This window comes from Kogia breviceps, chromosome 10, assembly GCF_026419965.1.
Source record: "Kogia breviceps isolate mKogBre1 chromosome 10, mKogBre1 haplotype 1, whole genome shotgun sequence".
Taxonomy (NCBI): Eukaryota; Metazoa; Chordata; class Mammalia; order Artiodactyla; family Physeteridae; genus Kogia; species Kogia breviceps.
This window is the reverse complement of record NC_081319.1, coordinates 75,794,799-75,813,395: the sequence shown is the minus strand read 5'-3', so window position 1 is coordinate 75,813,395 and position 18,597 is coordinate 75,794,799. Positions and strand designations below refer to the sequence as shown.

The 18,597-nt window shown below is 39.3% G+C and overlaps 1 protein-coding gene across 10 annotated transcripts in view; it reads right to left on the bottom strand.

Annotated features, from left to right (window-relative positions):
* UBR2 (ubiquitin protein ligase E3 component n-recognin 2) overlaps positions 1 to 16,152 on the bottom strand; it is a 114,786-nt gene extending 98,634 nt beyond the window's left edge. For 7 of the 10 annotated variants that reach the window (XR_010835098.1, XR_010835099.1, XR_010835100.1 and 4 more), the window contains exons 1-2: positions 15,719 to 16,152; positions 5,958 to 6,217 (exon numbers count right to left, since the gene is read on the bottom strand). Coding sequence is in view for 7 of the 10 variants with exons in the window: in XM_067006224.1 (XP_066862325.1) it covers positions 5,958 to 6,217; positions 15,719 to 15,796 (338 nt within the window). In the remaining 3 variants the exon portion in view is untranslated. The remainder of the gene's footprint in view (positions 1 to 5,957; positions 6,218 to 15,718) is intronic. The other 3 variants (XM_067006225.1, XM_067006228.1, XM_059075625.2) reach the window with 2 other exon arrangements.
* Positions 16,153 to 18,597: the final 2,445 nt, after the last annotated feature.

The following is an 18,597-nucleotide window of genomic DNA, read 5'->3' as shown; positions in this document are numbered from 1 at the left end:
TATACACATTATCTCATTTTATGCTAACAACTCTGTGAGGAAGGAAAAATAATCCCCAAACCCTGAAGATCACTGAAAACACTTCTAATGTTCATCCAAGTTTGCATCTCTTCCAGACATAGGAGAATTACACTTCCCTGCCCTGTTTTGCAGTTGGACAGAGGCCTTCTAACTAGTTCTAGCTAAAGGGATGTAGGCATGGTCGTCATTTCCGAGCCATATCAATTTATTTGCTGTGCAAGACCCTCCTCTTCCCTTGCTGTGGTGAACGCTAAAAACATTAAGTTTATGGAGATGTTACATGGTATGAAGTAACTACCTAGAGTAGAACCCTCCACTCATCACCCCCACTGATCTGAATTGGTCACACAGTCTGAATAATAAATGTATTTTGGATATTTAAAGTCTCTGAGATTGTAGGGTTGTTTGTTATTTTTAGCATAACCTTATCCATCATTATTGACAGAATCGGAGTCAAAAAAAGTTAAACAAGCAAAACTGTTTAATAAAGTTTATAATAAAGCATCGTAAAGTACTATCTGGAAACATATGCTAAGAATATTCCTAACTGGTGGCAGCATAACTCCCAACCCCAAATTCTGGTAATCTATAACATTCACGCAGTAAATTTTTAAATGTTAAAAAAAGAATGTTTTTAATTTAACTATACAACAAAAACAATGGAACTAAATCTAACTTAGTTTAAGTTAAAATGTAAACCACACACCGAAGTATGATTTCATATTTTACTAGTATTTTATTTTTCTTAATGGTTATTGAGATGTCAAAATATACATAGCTATCATCAACATCAACACTAAGATGATTGCCCCTAATAACAATCACCTCACAGGGGCAGGACAGGAATAAAGACGCAGACGTAGAGAATGGACTTGAGAACATGGGGAGAGGGAAGGGTAAGCTGGGACGAAGTGAGAGAGTGGCATGGACTTATATATACTACCAAATGTAAAACAGATAGCTAGTGGGAAGCAGCCGCATAGCACAGAGAGATCAGCTCAGTGCTTTGTGACCACTTAGAGAGGTGGGATAGGGAGGGTGGGAGGGAGAGGCAAGGCGGAGGAGATATGGGGATATATGTATATGTATAGCTGATTCACTTTGTTATAAAGTAGAAACTAACACCATTGTAAAGCAATTATATTCCAATAAAGATGTTAAAAAAGAACACAGAAAAACAACCACCTCTATTTAGAAAGAAATAACAAGTGACAGGTTTGACTACATTTTTCCTAATAGAGAACTAAGTACAGACAAATACAAACATTAGCCCACTGCCTGAAAACACAGCTTTTTCTGACATCACAGAGGCTTCAGAGAGATAATTTGGGACCTACACAATTTTAGAAACAATGAACGAATTACAGAAAAATTAACCTAATTCCCTTCACAGATTCCTTTTCTAAGTACTAAACATAAAAGACTCCTGAATATCATTTTTTCTGGTTAAAGAAAACCTCCACCCTATAGACATAAGTCACAAACTCTCCCAGAATTCCAACAACCATATTTCATCTTTCCAAGTAATAGACTCCACTGTCATTTTATCAGGATCCTGGGTTTCATGGGAACACCTAAACATGTCTTTTAAACATAAGACATTCATCCTCAGGACCCCAGTATGGCAGTTTACTATGTACCAAGTATTGCGGAAAGCACTACACAAGGGATCTCATTTACCTTCTCAGCAACTGTGTGATAAAGAATTTGGCTGACCTTTGTCTAGGGTTCCTAGGAGGTAACCTGTAAATCCTTGAAATTTCCCATGTGATGGAAGTGTCTTTGCTAGTCATGCTCCCACCCCTCCCCCACATATATGAAAGTTTATACTAATGAGATAACTTAGAGTGGAGCTTGGCCATATCAGAAAAACCAACCACGTAATTCGAGGGCTGGGGTTTTCAGGCACATAGTATTAGCCCCACCTCTGGGAAGGCAAGTGGAGCTGGATATTGAATCATGTGGGCAATGATTCAATTAATCATGCCTGTATAATGAAACCCCAATAAAAACTCTGGACACCTAAGCTTGGGAGAGTTTCCCTGGTTGGCAATACTCTGTGTGTTGTCAAGCATTAATGTGCCAGGAGGATAATAACATGTCACTGAGGAGAACAAAAACTTTGCACTTGGAAATCTTGCCCTTTGGCTGGTTCTCATTTGTGTCTTTTTGCTATGATAACACTTTAATCATAAGTGCAGCATTTTCCTGAGTTGTGAGTTGTTCTAGTGAATTACACAACTTCAAGTAGTCTGTGGAGATGCCTGAAATTTGTAGCCAGCTGATGAGAATTGAGGATGGCTCTGGGGATCCCCAAACTTGCAGTTGTATTTTAGACAGTCTTGTGGAAGTCTGGGCCCTTAACCTGGAGTAGGCCAACTTCAAGTCACAACAAAGTTTAGAAATATCCTCTAAGAGTCTGGTTCCAACTTGAGTCCTAGTGGGGCCATCATATATTATATCCCTCTCCCCTATTCCAGGCTACTTGTCTGTCCAAGTGCAGGTCCCCAGATACTGCTTTCTCTCTTCAATAGTTCAGGGAATTGGCCCATCTGCCTCTTCTTTCTGGCTGCCACAGCCTATCCTCTGCTCCCTGGTTTCTTCCCCTCATAAAGCTGGCTGAAAGACATTTTCCAATCTCTTCCATCATAACTATAGCAGTTTCTGTTGTTTGTCCTCCACTCTGCCTTTCCTCCTCCAACTAGCGTATTATATCTCCTTTTCATTTTGTAAGTTTTTGCTACTGGCTGTTAAAAGGAAATAAATGCATGCATCCTTCGACCCAGAAATTCTACTTCTAGGAATGTATCCTGTGTATATACTTCTACACGTGCACAAAGACACACACAAAGTATAATAATGCAGTATTATTTATAGTCCCAGAAACAACCTAAATGTCTAATAGAAGACAAGTAGGTAAAGAATAGAACATCCACACAAGAGAATAATAACAGGCCATTAAAAAGATAAGACAAAGTCAGCTCTCTCTATTATATGTTATATAACAATCTGAAGGACAAATTTTAAATGAAATAAGCAAGATGAAAACAGTTTATGTGGTATGCTAGCATTTATTGAAAAAAGTATAAATGTTTGGATCTAGATATTCATATGATATCTAGATGAATACACAAGAAACTAGTTAACACTGGTCACTTCTGGATAAGGGAACAGGGGAATTAAGGGATGAGTGGGAGAGGGTACCTTTCATGGCATATACTTTTGTACCTCTTGAGAGACATAACCAAACACGTTTTGCCTATTATACTAGTTTTTCAAGTCAATCTTTAAAAAGCAGTGGCTAATGCTGTTCTTGGTATTCTCTATCCTTAATAAATGTATCCTTGTGACCCTTTAGATGATGTCATGAAAATGAAAATTCTCTCCTCAAACCATGAGGCAATCCCCTTACCCAAGTGCCTTCCTTTTCATTAATTCTATACATCCTCTAAATATACAGTTAGAGTCCCAGGATAGGTATGAATGGATTAACCTATACCTCCATGCTCTACTGAAATGATTTTATATCTCAAAGAAACTCCAGACTAACATATCCAAGTCCAAACTCCACCATGAACATACAGGAAAAGTCTGCTGAGATCATCCCTGACTTGGTTTCATCCACAAATCCTTTAGGCACACTTAATCTTCAAGTACAGGCTAACAGCTTTTCAGTGCGCCACTTTCACTGAGGGAATAGATATAATCCTCCTCCCGTCATCCCACCTCCACTCCTCCAAACTCCCAAAAGCCTATTCCATGAACACTGTTGAAAACATAATTCTTCCTACTTCTTCTAGTACTGGAAGCTCTTAGAACTCTGTCAATTTAATCAAGGCCTTCCTACACAGCATTCAAACCTGCACCCAACCTGTTCTCCCCTGGGATGGACCCACACATAGACACATATGACATCAGCAGAGAAGGGAGTTAAAATATGCAAAGGAAGAAAACAAGAAAGAATCCTGTGGTGTTGGACTGGAACTAGAGAGACCTACAGATACACAGATCCACTGACAGGGCCTGGGATTAGTGACATACCAATGGCAACAGGCACACTTAGTATCTTATTTCTGAACATTAATCTCTACTAAAAAAGAACTAGGCTCCTTAGAGAAATGGTTGATTTCAGGACTGGGGTGGGGAAAAGCCCAAGATGTGTCCAAAATATCTTGTGTCATAAAGAAAAAGGAAGTGCTCAAAGAATGATGGGGACATGAAAAAGAACAAAGACATCTTGAAGGGTCTCCCACTGGTCAAATCTAGAACAATTCTGACCACAAGAATAATGGAGCTCCATGAACATATACTGATATAAATAAATTAAAAAACTGAACATTGATAAGAAACAGGATATTTAATAGTCTCAAAGTATCTCCCCACCAAATACTTATTGATTAAAGAGGGAAAAAGAGTAACTTTACAGTGGAGAAGCCTTGCAGAAATCCCCTTAATCAAGTGATCAAGCTTAAAGAGTTACTGAACCAAATCAAAATCATATGCTACTAGATAGGATACAATGAGAACACGTGACTTCTGCAGTATTTCTGCGAAAGAGGTAAGCTGACTCTAGTCATGAAGAGTACCAGACAAACCCAAACTGATGTACATTTACAAAATAAATGGCCTGTAATCTTTAAAAGTGTCAAGATCATGAAAGTCAAAGAAAAACCGAGGCTACATTCCAGATTGAAGATTAAAAGACATGACATACAAATGCCTTCTTTGGAACTGGATCTTTTTGCTACAAAGGATGGTACTACAACAATTGGATCTCAGTTTTCTCATCTGTAAATCACGAGGTTGAACTAGGTCTATTGCTCCAAACACCAATAAGGGACTCAAAGAGGTTTCTGTATGGACAAAAAACTAGATCTAACAGCCTTTCAATATATAAAAAGATCTCTATTGGTATTCTAACCACACTGATAAAGAAAGATTACCACAGACACCTGGAGGTCTTAACCAAAATTAAGCTTATTAAATTTAAGTTGTATGGGAAAAAGTCTTAAGAAAAAAAATGACTATCAATAGTATACCCAAACAATGGAATATTACCTAGCTATATCAGCTGATATGGACAGATGTCAATGTCAAGATTTTGTTAAATAGAGAAAGGAAAATTTAGCCCAGTATAGCTAACATATTCCTTTCTATGTATGTCTGCATATGTGTATGTTTAAGATAGCCCCATATGTGGGCATGTATATGCATAGAAAATTTCTGGAAGGACACATAAAAGCATGTTAACAATGATAGTTCTGAGAAACAGGAGAGTCATAAAGGGAGACAGAGCACTTTCCTCTCCATCTTCTACCCTTGTATACTTAATTCTCAACAAGAAAAAAACATAACTAAACAAACCTCAACGTAGTAGCAGTAAGTACATATAGCACCCAGATCATGGTTTCTAACTAACATTCCAAACTAAAAGGAAATTCCCTGCATAAATGGCTGATTCTACATATGGGTCAGAGTAAGTACAAAGTGAGGTGTGGACATCTTACACCAGAGAGCAAAGAGGCACTCAAAAACTAATAAAGGGATGTGAAAAGGACAAAGAAGCTAGTGTGATGGGGCTCTCAAAGGCCAAATGTAGGATAATTCGAACATCAAAAAGAATCACTGTAACCATCAAGAAAAGCAAGGAAGTGATTATTACAAGAGTCAAGGTAGGAGCTAATTATGGGGGAGGAAGAAAGTACACAATGGGTTTCTGGAATGCTGGTGATGTTCTATATCTTGACCTGGAAAATAATTATATAATGTTTGTTTATAATAATTTATTAAAACACATATATTTGTTGTAGAAACTAACACACATATATACATATATATAATACTGATATTTCATAATTTGGAAACAAAAATGTAAGGTTTCAGGAAAAAAAAAGTCAAGTAAAAACAAGGAAAGAAAGAAAATGACAATATCTTACCTGCAAGAGTATGTAGGTTCTCCCACTTTAAAAACACGACCACAAAGATGAGAAGGTTTGTTTGTTTGTTCAAGCTTTGAAAATCCCAACTCAGGATCTTCACCACAAAGGTACCATTCCATTGGTCCCAACAAAACTTGGTGTGCCAACATGTCTTCTTTCTGTGGAAAAGGGTTGGGACCCCTGCAGTAGATTTTGGGTACATAGTGAGCCAAATGCTGGTTCACTTCTCTAGTGAGGTCAGTTGCTTGCAGCCATTTCTTTAAAAAAGAAAAAAGAAAAAATAGTTTTAAACAAGGTCAATAAACTGCTTATTTGAATAAACATAGTCTATTTTCTTTTAGGTGCAAAAATAGTGATGAGTCTTATAGATTATTTTATTGACATTCATCACTGCATGTCTTCTTTCCAAAAAAGAATAAAACTCAATTTAGAATTTTACTAAAATGCCCAGTACAGGGCTTCCCTGGTGGCGCAGTGGTTGAGTCCGCCTGCTGATGCAGGGGACACGGGTTCGTGCCCCGGTCTGGAAAGATCTCACATGTTGCGGAGCGGCTGGGCCCGTGAGCCATGGCCGCTGAGCCTGCGCGTCCGGCAATGGGAGAGGCCACAACAGTGAGGGGCCCGCGTACAGTTAAAAAAAAAAAAAAAAAAAAAAAAAAAAAAAAAAAAAAAAAAAAAGCCCAGTATTTTAAAATTCCACTTAAACTGAAAGTAAAGTGAAACGAGCCCATCTCCTCATCTCCTCAAAATGACTCTTGAAGCAACCTTCTGTAGGCAATACAGGAAAATGACCACAACATATCATCTAACAAAACAGTAGCCATTGAGCCCATCTGACTTCCTTTCTAATTTCTAATGCTTTGCTCAAATGATATTCTGATTGTGATTTGCATTCTTCTGTCAGTTTGCTGACAGGAAGAGCATACAGTGAACATGAACAGCCAATACAGTAATTCTATTTCTCAATGATTATAAAGGACACGTCAGTCTCTTATGAGTGTCAGTCCACAAGAGAGTTTGTTCTATCGATTATATCTTTATTCCTTGATCAACCTCTCTATAAGCCCTTTCTCCTTTGCTCTCCCTGTTAAAAACATTTTAAAAAGTCACTTTTCCCTGTCCCCAAACTTTCATGTCCAACTACCTGTAATAATTATATTTAGATATCTAACAGACACTGTAATATTGTAATTTATGATAAGAAAAACATATTTGGTCTTCTCATTCCTAGCACAGAGCTCCTAAAACTCTTCAAATTTCCTAAGTGTTAAGTGAGATAAAAGTGAAAGGAATGTCTTTTGTTATTCATAACAAGCCCCCTTCAATCAGACCTGAGTTGATATTACTAAGGTGACTTTTGGAAAGCCCCTAAGGATGGGAACTAGTTGCCAGGGGAACTAGCCACATGATTAGTAGGGTGGAACTAACAGCCTCCACCCCAACCAACTTCAGGGAAGGGAGAGGTGCTGGAGGTGGAGTTAAGCACTAATGACCAATCATTTGATCATGATGCCTATGGAGGCACAAAGCATCCATAAAACTCCAAAAATGTCGGGGTTCAGAGATCTCCTTGGTTGATGAACACGCAGAGGTGCTGGTACGCCCAGAGAGAGGGCATGGAAGCTCCGCACCCCTTCCCACATACCTTCCTCTATTCCATCTGGCTGTTCCTGAGTTGTACCATTTTATAATAAACAAGTAATTTAGTAAATAAACTGTTTCCCTGAGTTCTGTAAGCCATTCTAGAAGATTACCGAACCCAAAGAGGGGGTCATGGGAACCCCCTAATTTGCAACATAAGTTGTGGGTAACCTGAGGACCCACTGCTTGTGATTGGCATCTGCAATGGTGAAGCGGGGCAGCCTTGTGGGACTGAGCTCTTAATCTGTGGGATCTGATGCTAACTGCAGGTGTACAGTGTCAGAACTGACTGAGTTGTAGGACACCCAACTGGTGTCTGCTGAGAACGAGAGAACTGCCTGGTGTGGGAAAACCCCCTCACACACATACGTTTGGCGGCCAGAAGTATTGATGTGAGAGTAAAAAGAAAAGGAAGAAGCAGTTTTTCCTTTCAGACACCAACTCATGTCCAAAATTGAACTCATGATCTCCCACACCACAAAAAACACCCTGCTATTTTCTCCATTTCTCTATTCTAGACACCAGCATCTACCCACGTATTCAAACCAGAAAAACTCAGAAATCTTTTTTCCTCACCCCAACATCCAATTAGTCATCATGTCTTGTCTATTAGGCCTCCTAAGTATCTGTTGAATCCATCCATTTCTTTCTCTCCATCTCCGGTGGCACTACTTCCACTACCCTAGTCCAAACTCCCCACTCCTGTCTTTTGCAAGGATTAGTGCAACTGTGCCCTAACTAGTAATCCCCACTAGTCTCGTCCCTCTACAGTCCATTTTTCCAACCTCACTACCAGAGTGCTTCTTGCAAAATGCCAATTTGATCATGTCATTCAGCTTCCCCTTCTATTTAGGATCAAATCAAGTCCATTGACATGGCTTACAACAGTGGTCCCCAAACGTTTTGGCACCAGGGACTGGTTTAACGGAAGACAATGTTTCCACAGACGGGGGTTGGGGGGGTGGTTCAGACGGTAAATGCTAGGGAGCAGCAGATGAAGCTTCGCTGGCTCGCCTGCTGCTCACCTCCTGCTGTGCAGCCCATCCCCTAACAAGCTGCGGACCACTACTGGTCCTCGGCCCGGGGGGTTGAGGACCCCTGGTTTACAAGGTCCTTTGCCTTGTATCATACTTTCCAGTTTCCTCCTCCTGATCAGTATTGCTCCTGTCTTTCTGCTTTACAGGGCTGTTATCTACTCATTCTTCAGATCTCAGTTTATGTTTCACTTTCTCTAAGATGTATTCTTAGCCCATTCCTCACCCCCATCTCCTGTTCCCCTACCCACCATGTCTAAAACAGAACCAAGCCCCAATGGGCAGTTAGTAAAATCCATTAACTGAATGACTATAAATATGTATATACTACTGACTATCACTTAACACTGACATTACAGAAAGATGTTTGGCTTTAATGGAACGTGTCTTCAATGGAGGTAGAAATAAAGCAGATCCAGGCCTGCAGGTTCTTAAAAAACAAACCAAATAAGCCCTATATAGGAATCCTTCAAACCACCTCCTTTCTTTTCCCTTTCTATTTCCTTAAGTCCTAAGACTTTCCCCTATATTCTGTCATTTATTTATTTCTGCCTCCCATGCCAATTCCATCTATGTGTTTATTTGTCCTCCAAATAAACATAATTTATTTAGTTACAAATTATGTAATTAAGACCTGCTCATTTGGGCTCTAAACCAAGTGAAAATTTGAAATCAGAAAATATGAAACAACTCACTTCTACAAAAATGCAGTTAACTGTTAACTCGTAAGTCCAATGTTTACCTATAGATTACAACCTAAATTTCAAATTACATCCTTGTTAAAAAAGAGTTTATGAAGATTGGTTTTGACACCTATACACTATTGATACTGTGTATAAAATAGACAACTAATGAGAACATACTGTATAGCACAAGGAACTCTACTAATGCACTGTGGTGACCTAAATGGGAAGGAAATCAAAAAAAGAGGGGATATATGTATATATATAGCGGATTCATTTTTCTGTACAGTAGAAACTAACACAACATTGTAAAGCAGCTATACTCCAAAAAAATTAATTAAAAAAAAGGTTTACGTTTACGTGATGTCTAACACTGTTAAGAGTATAAGGTCTTCTTTTTAACTATTACTTGCACAATCTTCTTGCACTCACTTCCTTCCTTTGAAAAAATAACATATATAGAGAGATTTTACATATTCATGAGGTGATATATACTACCTTTCTAGTCAATTTCACATTTTAGAGAACTTTTCCTAAAAATGTAAAAATCTCGTTCATAAGTTAAGGGGCTGGATGGAAGCTTATAACAGTGAAAAACTTTTCACCCTGGAAGTGAAACAATCCTTTCTAAATGTTACTAATTTTGCTGTGTTTGCTTTATGCAAGTAGGAAAGAGACTAAATTACTCTTAAAACAGTACTTCTGGGGAGACAATCCCATAGGTTTAAGGATTGTTCAAGTGATGTCTAACACTGTAATACAAGAGTATAAGGTCTTACAAGGAGAAGTGGAGAAGTGGCTCCAAATCAAAATGATACACACACACATTAAGTTCAGTAATTATAAAACAAACGAGAAAAAAAAAGATAGTTAATAGTATAAGACAGTCAACCAAAAAGCAAACAAAAATCTAATTCTTTGAGCTAAAAAACATGTTTTTGGCCACATCAAAGGGGTTTTCACCCATTGTCAGCAAACCTTAATTCAAAATATAAATGAAGGCAGTCAAATTATCCTAAGCAATTTATTGTTTATGGATGAAAAATTAAGCATTAAGATTCAAAATTCACCTCCACAATCCTAGAAAACTATGCTTCAATTTTAATTTACAACACATTTAAAGGTTTTATTTTAACAGCAATTTTTTGTTTTATATTTTATGTTCCCATTTCTCTTAAAATTTCACTTTTGCACAATTTTAATCCAGGGAGGATAAAGGGTGATGCTTTCTAAAAGAAATTATGTTGTCTTGTGGCGCCAACAACACTGATGGGTCAAATCTGTTCATAGATTTCTTAAACAAAAAATTCAGAAACTAATATCAGCTTCTGGTTAAGGAAAAAAAATCAGCTGCCTTATACAAAATCTATTATTAGTAAAACAAGCATTTCACTCTAAATATCTTTTATTATATATTATTATAAGTTATTAACAAGACACAAAAGCCTCTTTCAAGAAAGGCAGGCATACGCTCCATTTAAAACCACCTAATAGGACTTCCCTGGTGGCACAGTGGTTAAGAATCCGCCTGCCAATGCAGGGGACACGGGTTCAAGCCCTGATCTGGGAAGATCCCATGTGCCACAGAGCACATAGAGTGCACCACAGCTAATGAGCCTCCGCTCTAGAGCCCGTGAACCACAACTACTGAGCCCGTGTGCCACAACTACTGAAGCCCACATGTCTAGAGCCCATGCTCCGCAACAAGAGAAGCCACCGCATGAGAAGCCCACACACCACAACGAAGACTAGACCCCACTCACCACCAACTAGAGAAAGCCCACGCGCAAAACAAAACAAACAAACAAAAAAACACCTGATTTGGGATTTTAACTTTATTAAATTTAAATACTTAATATATAAAGCAAGAAACCTTTACATGAAAAAATCTATACCAGAAATATAGAATTAGTGGTTAGCGACACTATAGATTAAAAAAAAAAAGTTGTGAAGAGAAAATGAATAGGAAGAAAAAATTTCTGGCTGCGTTCATATATTTCTCAAAAGAAAGAAAACCTATAGCTTTTCATATCGGATCTCAGTAACATAAGCTAACTGTAACTTTCTTCAACATGAAGAATTATTGACATTTCTAATTTGGTTGCATGTTAATCTGTCCTTATTTCAGACACTTGTGGCTGTCACACTAATGTGTACACCAGAGTAATAAGCACTATCTTATTAGAAGTCCTCAATAACAGAAGTAGAGAAACTGTCAACTCATTCCATTAAAGTAAACATGTTATGACAATGTTTGCAGGAGCTCTCCTTTTTCTGAAAGCTAATTTCAGCCTTGGGATAGAGAGCAAGTATAATAAACACAAAAAAATCAAAGAATCCCTAGGGGTTCATCTTTTATCACAGTATCTAATTATTATTCTATGCCAAATTAAAATTGTATTCTATTTAAGCACATTTGATTTTGCTTTCGAACAAGAATAACCAACATGTAAGTTAACTACAAAACAACAATCTAAAAAAACAAAAAAAACCCCAACAATCTAAAACAACAATTGCTAGGGCCGAAATGGAGCTTTCGGAACTATAAGAAAAATTTAAAACAAATCATATTAAGAGTTCTAGAAATGAAGTAAAAACATTCACAAATCAAAATAATACAGAAACTCAGTAATAAAAAACAAGAGAATCTAATTTTAAAATAGGCAAAAAAACAAAACGAAAAAAATAGGCAAAAGATCTGAATTGACACTTCCAAAGAAGACATACAAATAGCCAATAAGCTTATGAAAAGATGTTCAACATCATGAGTCATGAGGGAAATACTGATACAAATAAAAACTACAAGGAGATCCCACTTTACACCTAACAGAATGGTTATAATAAAAAAGACAGACAATTAACTAATGCTGGCAAGGACGTGAAAAAACCCTCTGAAAACTTCACATGTGCTAGTGGGAAGGTAAAATGATGCAGCCATTTTAGTCTAGCAATTCCTGACCCAGCAATTTCACTCCTGGGTATATGCCCAAGAGAAATGAAAACATATGTCCCCACAAAAAATTGTACAGAAATGTTCATCATAGCACAATTCATAATATCCACAAAGTAGAAATAATCCAAACATCCATCAACGGATGAATGGATAAATAAAATACGGTATATCCACGTAATGGACTATCATTTGGCAGTAAAAAGGAATGAAGTATTGATGATACATGCTGCAACATGGACAAACCTTAAAAACTTATGCTAAGTGAAAGAAGCCAGTCACAAAAGACAACATGTTACATGACTCCATTTATATGAAATTTCCAGAATAGACAAATCTATGGAGACAAAGAAACAGGTCAGCAGCGGGCCTAGAGTTTGGGAGGTTAGGAGAAAATGGGGTGTGTAGAGCTAATGGATATAGGATTTCTTTTTTGCGGTGATGAAAATGTTCTAAAATTGACGGTGGTGAGGGCTGCACAACTCGGCATATACTAAAAACCACTGACTTGAATTATAAGATATGTGAATTTTATATAAAACTTGAAAATTTTAAGGCAAAAAGTAACCAATATAGGTATAATACTCTACATAAGACTTCTATAATGAATATGTATTTCTTTCAGATTTGGGGAAAAACAATATATGTACTTCTTAAATCATAATCATCCACTGGAACACATAATCAAATCTGTGGAGCATGTGTAGATAGACTCAAGAGGTGTTGGGGAAGTCATACTTGTAGAATCGACTCTATCAAGGAAAAGAAAAAACTACAACAGAGGGCCACTTTAATATCCTTAACTTAAAATTATTGAAGTGAGTACTTAAATACTTTTATTTGTGAGGCATTCTAGTAAGAATAGATGGGATCACAAAAAGTCCTTCCTCCTCATAATACAAATAAGAAAAGCAAGTGTGTAAATAAATTGTGCAAAAAATGCCACTAGTCGTTATTAAGTAACTTTAGATGGATGTGATCCCAACAAATTACCAGCAACAGAGGGCTAAAGGCTGTAATAACTGCTCTGCTTGTTTACCCTCTCTAAAATTTACTTTTACCAGAGAAAACTTTATTAATTCATTTTAATTTTTTAAAAATTATTTATTTATTTTTTTGGCCGCATTGGGTCTTAGTTGCAGCAGACAGGATCTTTGTTGCAGCATGCAGGATATTTAGTTGCAGCATGCGAACTCTTAGTTGCAGCATGTGGGATCTACTTCCCTGACCTGGGGATTGAAACTGGGCCACCTGCATTGAGAGTGCTGAGTCTTAACCACCGGACCACCAGGGAAGTCCCCCAATTAATTTTAATTTGTGATAAATGGCTGGGCTGGGGCCTAAGCTGAAAGAACAGTAAAGTGTTATGCTGTTTTAATCAAATACAAGCAATAAACTCCTCACAAAGTGAGGACAAATTATACTGCTGGAAGAATCTTGTATTTTAATATTAGATGAAATCTTCTTCAAGAAATTTTCTTGGCCTTCAGACTAAATTTTTTTTTTAATCTTATTGTTCAGAAAGTCATTTAAAAGTAAACAGAGCAAAGGGACTTCCCAGGTGGTCCAGCGCTTAAGACTCTGTGCTCCCAATGCAGGGGGCCTGGGTTTGATCCCTGGTCAGAGAATTAGATTAAGCATGCCACAACTAAAGACCTGGCACAGCCTAATAAATAAATAATTTTAAATAGAAGAGTAAACAGAGAAAAACTAAAATGTAGCTCAGACTGTGAACTTCACAAACTCGAATTAAGTCCAAATTTATAAATTTTGACTGCATTTTCCTTAATTTCCCCCACTACATCTGAGAATTTCACTACACAAGGACTAGGAGCATTGCTCTCTAGCATCAGTTTTATAACTAGTTTCCTCAGGAACCTCAACAAACTGGAGAAGCTCTAATCACTTGAGAGCTTGCACTTTTATTTGTTTATTTTAATTTTTATTCTATATTGGAGTATAGTCCATTAACAATGTGTTAGTTTCAGGTGTACGGCAGCTTGCACTTTTAGAATTGGAAAAACAGAGTACATAGCCTCTATCACTGGGTCAACAGACAAAATCTGGTGGGAGTAAAAAAAAATTTTTTGAGGTAAATAACAGATTAGCTATCAATCTAGATACTGATAAGATCACATGGATAGGGAATAGTTGTCATTTCTATTTTACTGTTTACTTTGAACGCTGCTTTCGTTTTTTTTCAAACCTCTTGATAAATGAAAAGGCAGATGGGGAAAATCCTTGGGTTGTTGCAATACTAAGCGGAAAGTAAATGAAAACAGAACTAGACTAAACAGTTGGCTTAAAAACAAACAAAGATGCATCATTCAACAATTTATTTCTTTAAAACTTCACCTCTACTCCAAACTTATTTCCACTAAGACTTTAATGTCCTCATCAATTCACCCAAAATAACTCCTCACTAACCAACAGCCCCACAGCGCCCCACCAGAATTTTGTTCCTAACATTCAGATTGTTGACTTGTGCTCAAAGGTCACTCCCTTCCTATCAGCTTTTTAAAACTGGAGGCCCTAGAGGTGGGGCCTCAGCTGTTTTGGCCCATTCAGAATCATTCCGGACAATCTGTTCTAGGGGGTGTTCCCTGTCCTTGAGCAAAGATACCATCGAGTTTTATTAATTATTTCACAACTCGGCTACTTATACAGCATATTCGTATTACAGTTTAAGTACAAGACTAGGTTTGAATGCTTTAAGTTTGAGGCATAACTGCTCCCACTATGCTGTGACCAAACCTCACATTATTAGCTTCCATTTACTGAGGGCTGCTCTCTCAAAGTTATATAACGTTTGTTCTCCATTCAACTACCCCCAACTCCTAGACAAATTATTGTTTTAATCTCCCAGTCTCCACTACCACTTTCTCACACTCGGTGTGTCAAGACACTACTTTTCGCACATTCACCAACGTTGTAAACTGACCAAACCGGTGCGAAAACGCACTGAAGGGGTAAAGAGGGTGAACAGTGTCGCTGGCATCCTTTGGTGCCTAGGGCGGTCCCAGAAACAAAATAAGGTAGCAGGTTTCCGAGGAGGCGGCAAAGGAATCAGGAAGACAAAGTACCCAAAAAACCAGGAAGCGTCTTTCCCTCCCCTCTTCTAAGAGTTGACATAAAGGGCAAAGGCCCTGCCTGTGCTGGGGACTTACTGGGAGCGTGGGGAAAAGCAGAAATAATTGAAGAGCAAAAGGGAACGTGAGGGTGAATGGTGCACCCAGCAGCCCTGCGGGCTACTCGTGGATAAAGAAGGAAGGAAAGGGTTTAAGATCTGGGGCCTCCCCAGGCCGTTACCCACAAGGCGAGGCCGGCGGGGCCAGCGCGGTCGTCACCCCAAGTCAGGGCCCGGCCGCTCCGGGATTTCCAGTAATCTGTTCCTCCCCCGGGGCGCGGCCTGAGACGGCCGGACGTCCCCGCCCGGGTCTCGGCACTCACCCCCGCGGTCTCCTCAGCCGAACATTCCAGCAAACTCCGGTCTAGGCCCTGCACCTCGGGCTCCAGCTCCGACGCCATCTTCCCTCTTTCGCCTCCCCAGCGCTGGCGCCGCTACCGCCGCCCCGAGGGCCGCGGCCTCGCCACAGTCGCGGCGGCCGAGACCGCCACCGCTGCCCCGGGCGGTCGGTCCCGAGCCGCCCAGGCGGCCGCGGGTGGAAAAGACGGAGAGTAGCGTGAGGTGAGCCGGGCAGAAGAGACGGCGCCTCCTGCGCTCCCTCCCGGGCTCTGCGCCCAGAGTCAAGTCACTGCCTCGTCCCTGCCCCGGGGAAGGACACAGAGAACCCGGGCCTGGCACTCTTGCCCGCTTCTACCGCGTCCCGCTCCGGGAAAGGGGCAACAACACCCAAAAGGCGAAGCAGAGCACTCTGGGAACTGTAGTCGTCCTCCGCACGGCCAGGGAAAAGGTGGAGCCCTTACAAGGAGGCCCCAGGATGGCATTGTGGGAGTTGTAGTCCATCTCCTCCTAAGAGCGTGGGCAAAAGGCAGATAAGCAAGTGGGCGGGCGGGGCTTTTGTGCCCGGCAAGAATCATAGACTAAGTGGCGAGAAGCGCCCACCAGGGAAGAGGCAGAAGCGCGAAGTCCTGTATGGTACTGAGTTTTATTCCCTTAACACCCTTTGTTCATTTTTGTATCCCCAGAGCTTAGAACAGTGCCTGGCACGTGGCAGAACTCGAGTACTTTTCAAAGCCTGGCATATGTACGAACTCAAATACTTGTCGAATGAATGAATTACGTTCTATCCCTATTGTTTTATGGCCCTGTCATCCATCAACCCCTCATTCTTTAGACTCGTAACCGAGGTATACATTTCTCAGGTTTTTGAAGGTTTTTTTGTTTGTTTGTTTGGTTGGTTGGGTTTTTTTTGTGGTACGCGGGCCTCTCACTGTTGTGGCCGCTCCCGTTCCGGAGCACAGGCTCCAGACGCGCAGGCTCAGCGGCCATGGCTCACAGGCCCAGCCGCTCCGCGAAATGTGGGATCTTCCCGGACCGGGGCACGAACCCGTGTCCCCTGCATCGGCAGGCGGACTCTCAACCACTGCGCCACCAGGGAAGCCCCCTGAAGGTTTTAAAACATGTTAAAATGGTGTTAAAGTAAACGTTTCCAAGTGATTTAGATATGACCGTTTATTAAAATTTATAACAAATCTTACTGCAGAGGAGAAAGAGTCTACCAAGCCAATTCAAAGGTTTACTCTTGATACGGACATTTTATAGGAATAAATAATCATTGTTAGATTAGATACAAAAGAAAATTAAGTTTGGGTAGAGGTAATTAGGCTCTTGACTGATAGTTGGGTGAGTGGATTTCTTAGAACAAGTCTCCAATTCCTTTAGAGTTATCAGAAAGTTGCTTAACATTTTATTAGGCATGCTAATTTATTCCCACAAAGAAATTGTGAATTACATTAGGCAAAAAAAATTCTGATCCAATCCAGGTTTGGGACATGTTTTTGTTGCTGTTATTGTTGTTAACAAAAGTATAATATTAACCAAGTTTTTTTTTTTAAGGAAATAAAAATTACCCATCATCCCACAGTCCAAATAAGCCTTGTCATCACTTTTAAAAATAAAACTAATATATGTATAAGATTAGAACTTCAAGCTCAATGGAAATATTCAATATTTTAAAAGGAAAAAAATTAAAACTATGCCTCTTACCCCAAGTCCCTCTCCCCAAAGAAAAGCCTTTTTAATACTTTCTTATGAGTCTATCCAGAAAAAAAAAGTATGCATCTATCTGCATAGATATCTAGAATGAGAGATCTTGAAATGTTCTTCTATATGTTACTTTCTTCCTTGCCCAACTTCCTTGCACTGATGCACTCCCTAGTCAGAGTCAACCTGGAGGAAAACTGGGGTTGTTACCACCCAGAAGCAAAGATAATGCCTCTTTAAGAGTCCTAATATAGAATTAAAGCCATTAAAATACATTGTAAAGAAATTTTTATTATTTTTTATTCTTTTTGGATTGATTTTTTTTTTTTTTTTTTTTTTTTGCTGTATGCGGGCCTCTCACTGCCGCGGCCTCTCCCGCTGCGGAGCACAGGCTCCGGACGCACAGGCCCAGCGGCCACGGCCCACAGGCCCAGCCGCTCCGCGGCACGCGGGACCCCCCCGGACCAGGGCACGAACCCGCGTCCCCTGCATCGGCAGGCGGACTCTCAACCACTGCGCCACCAGGGAAGCCCCCTGGATTGATTTTAATGTACTTTTTTTGAAATTCTTGCGTTGGATGTTTGCTATTAACCATTCTCTTTTTTTTCAGTATGTACATCTAAGGCAGTGGTTTTCAAACTTGAGCATGTATCAGAATTACCTAGAGATCTTGATAAAATACAGGTTTCTGGACCCCACTCTCAGAATTTCTGATTCAATGGGTTTTGGGTGGAGACTGGAAATTGCATTTCTGTCAAGTTCCTGGTCATTCTGTGGGCCTGGGCACCAACTTCAAGAATCACAGATTTATTAATGCAGTACATTTCCATTATATAATGCTTTAATTACATTACACAAATTTGGGTATATAATGTTTTCATTATCATTCTTTAGTATGTTTTAAAATTTTCATATGTGTATGGCATTGTGATCTTTTCTTTTCTTTTCTTTTTCATATATATGACTCATTTATTTTGCAACTGGAAGTTTATACCTCTTAATCTCCCTCACTTTTTTCTTTCCTCCTCCCACCTGCTCCTCTATGGCAACCACCTGTTTTTTCTCTGTACCTGTAGCACTGTTTCTGTTTTGTTATATTTGTTCATTAGTTTTGCTTTTTAGATTCACATATAAGTGAAATCATGCAGTATTTATTTTATTC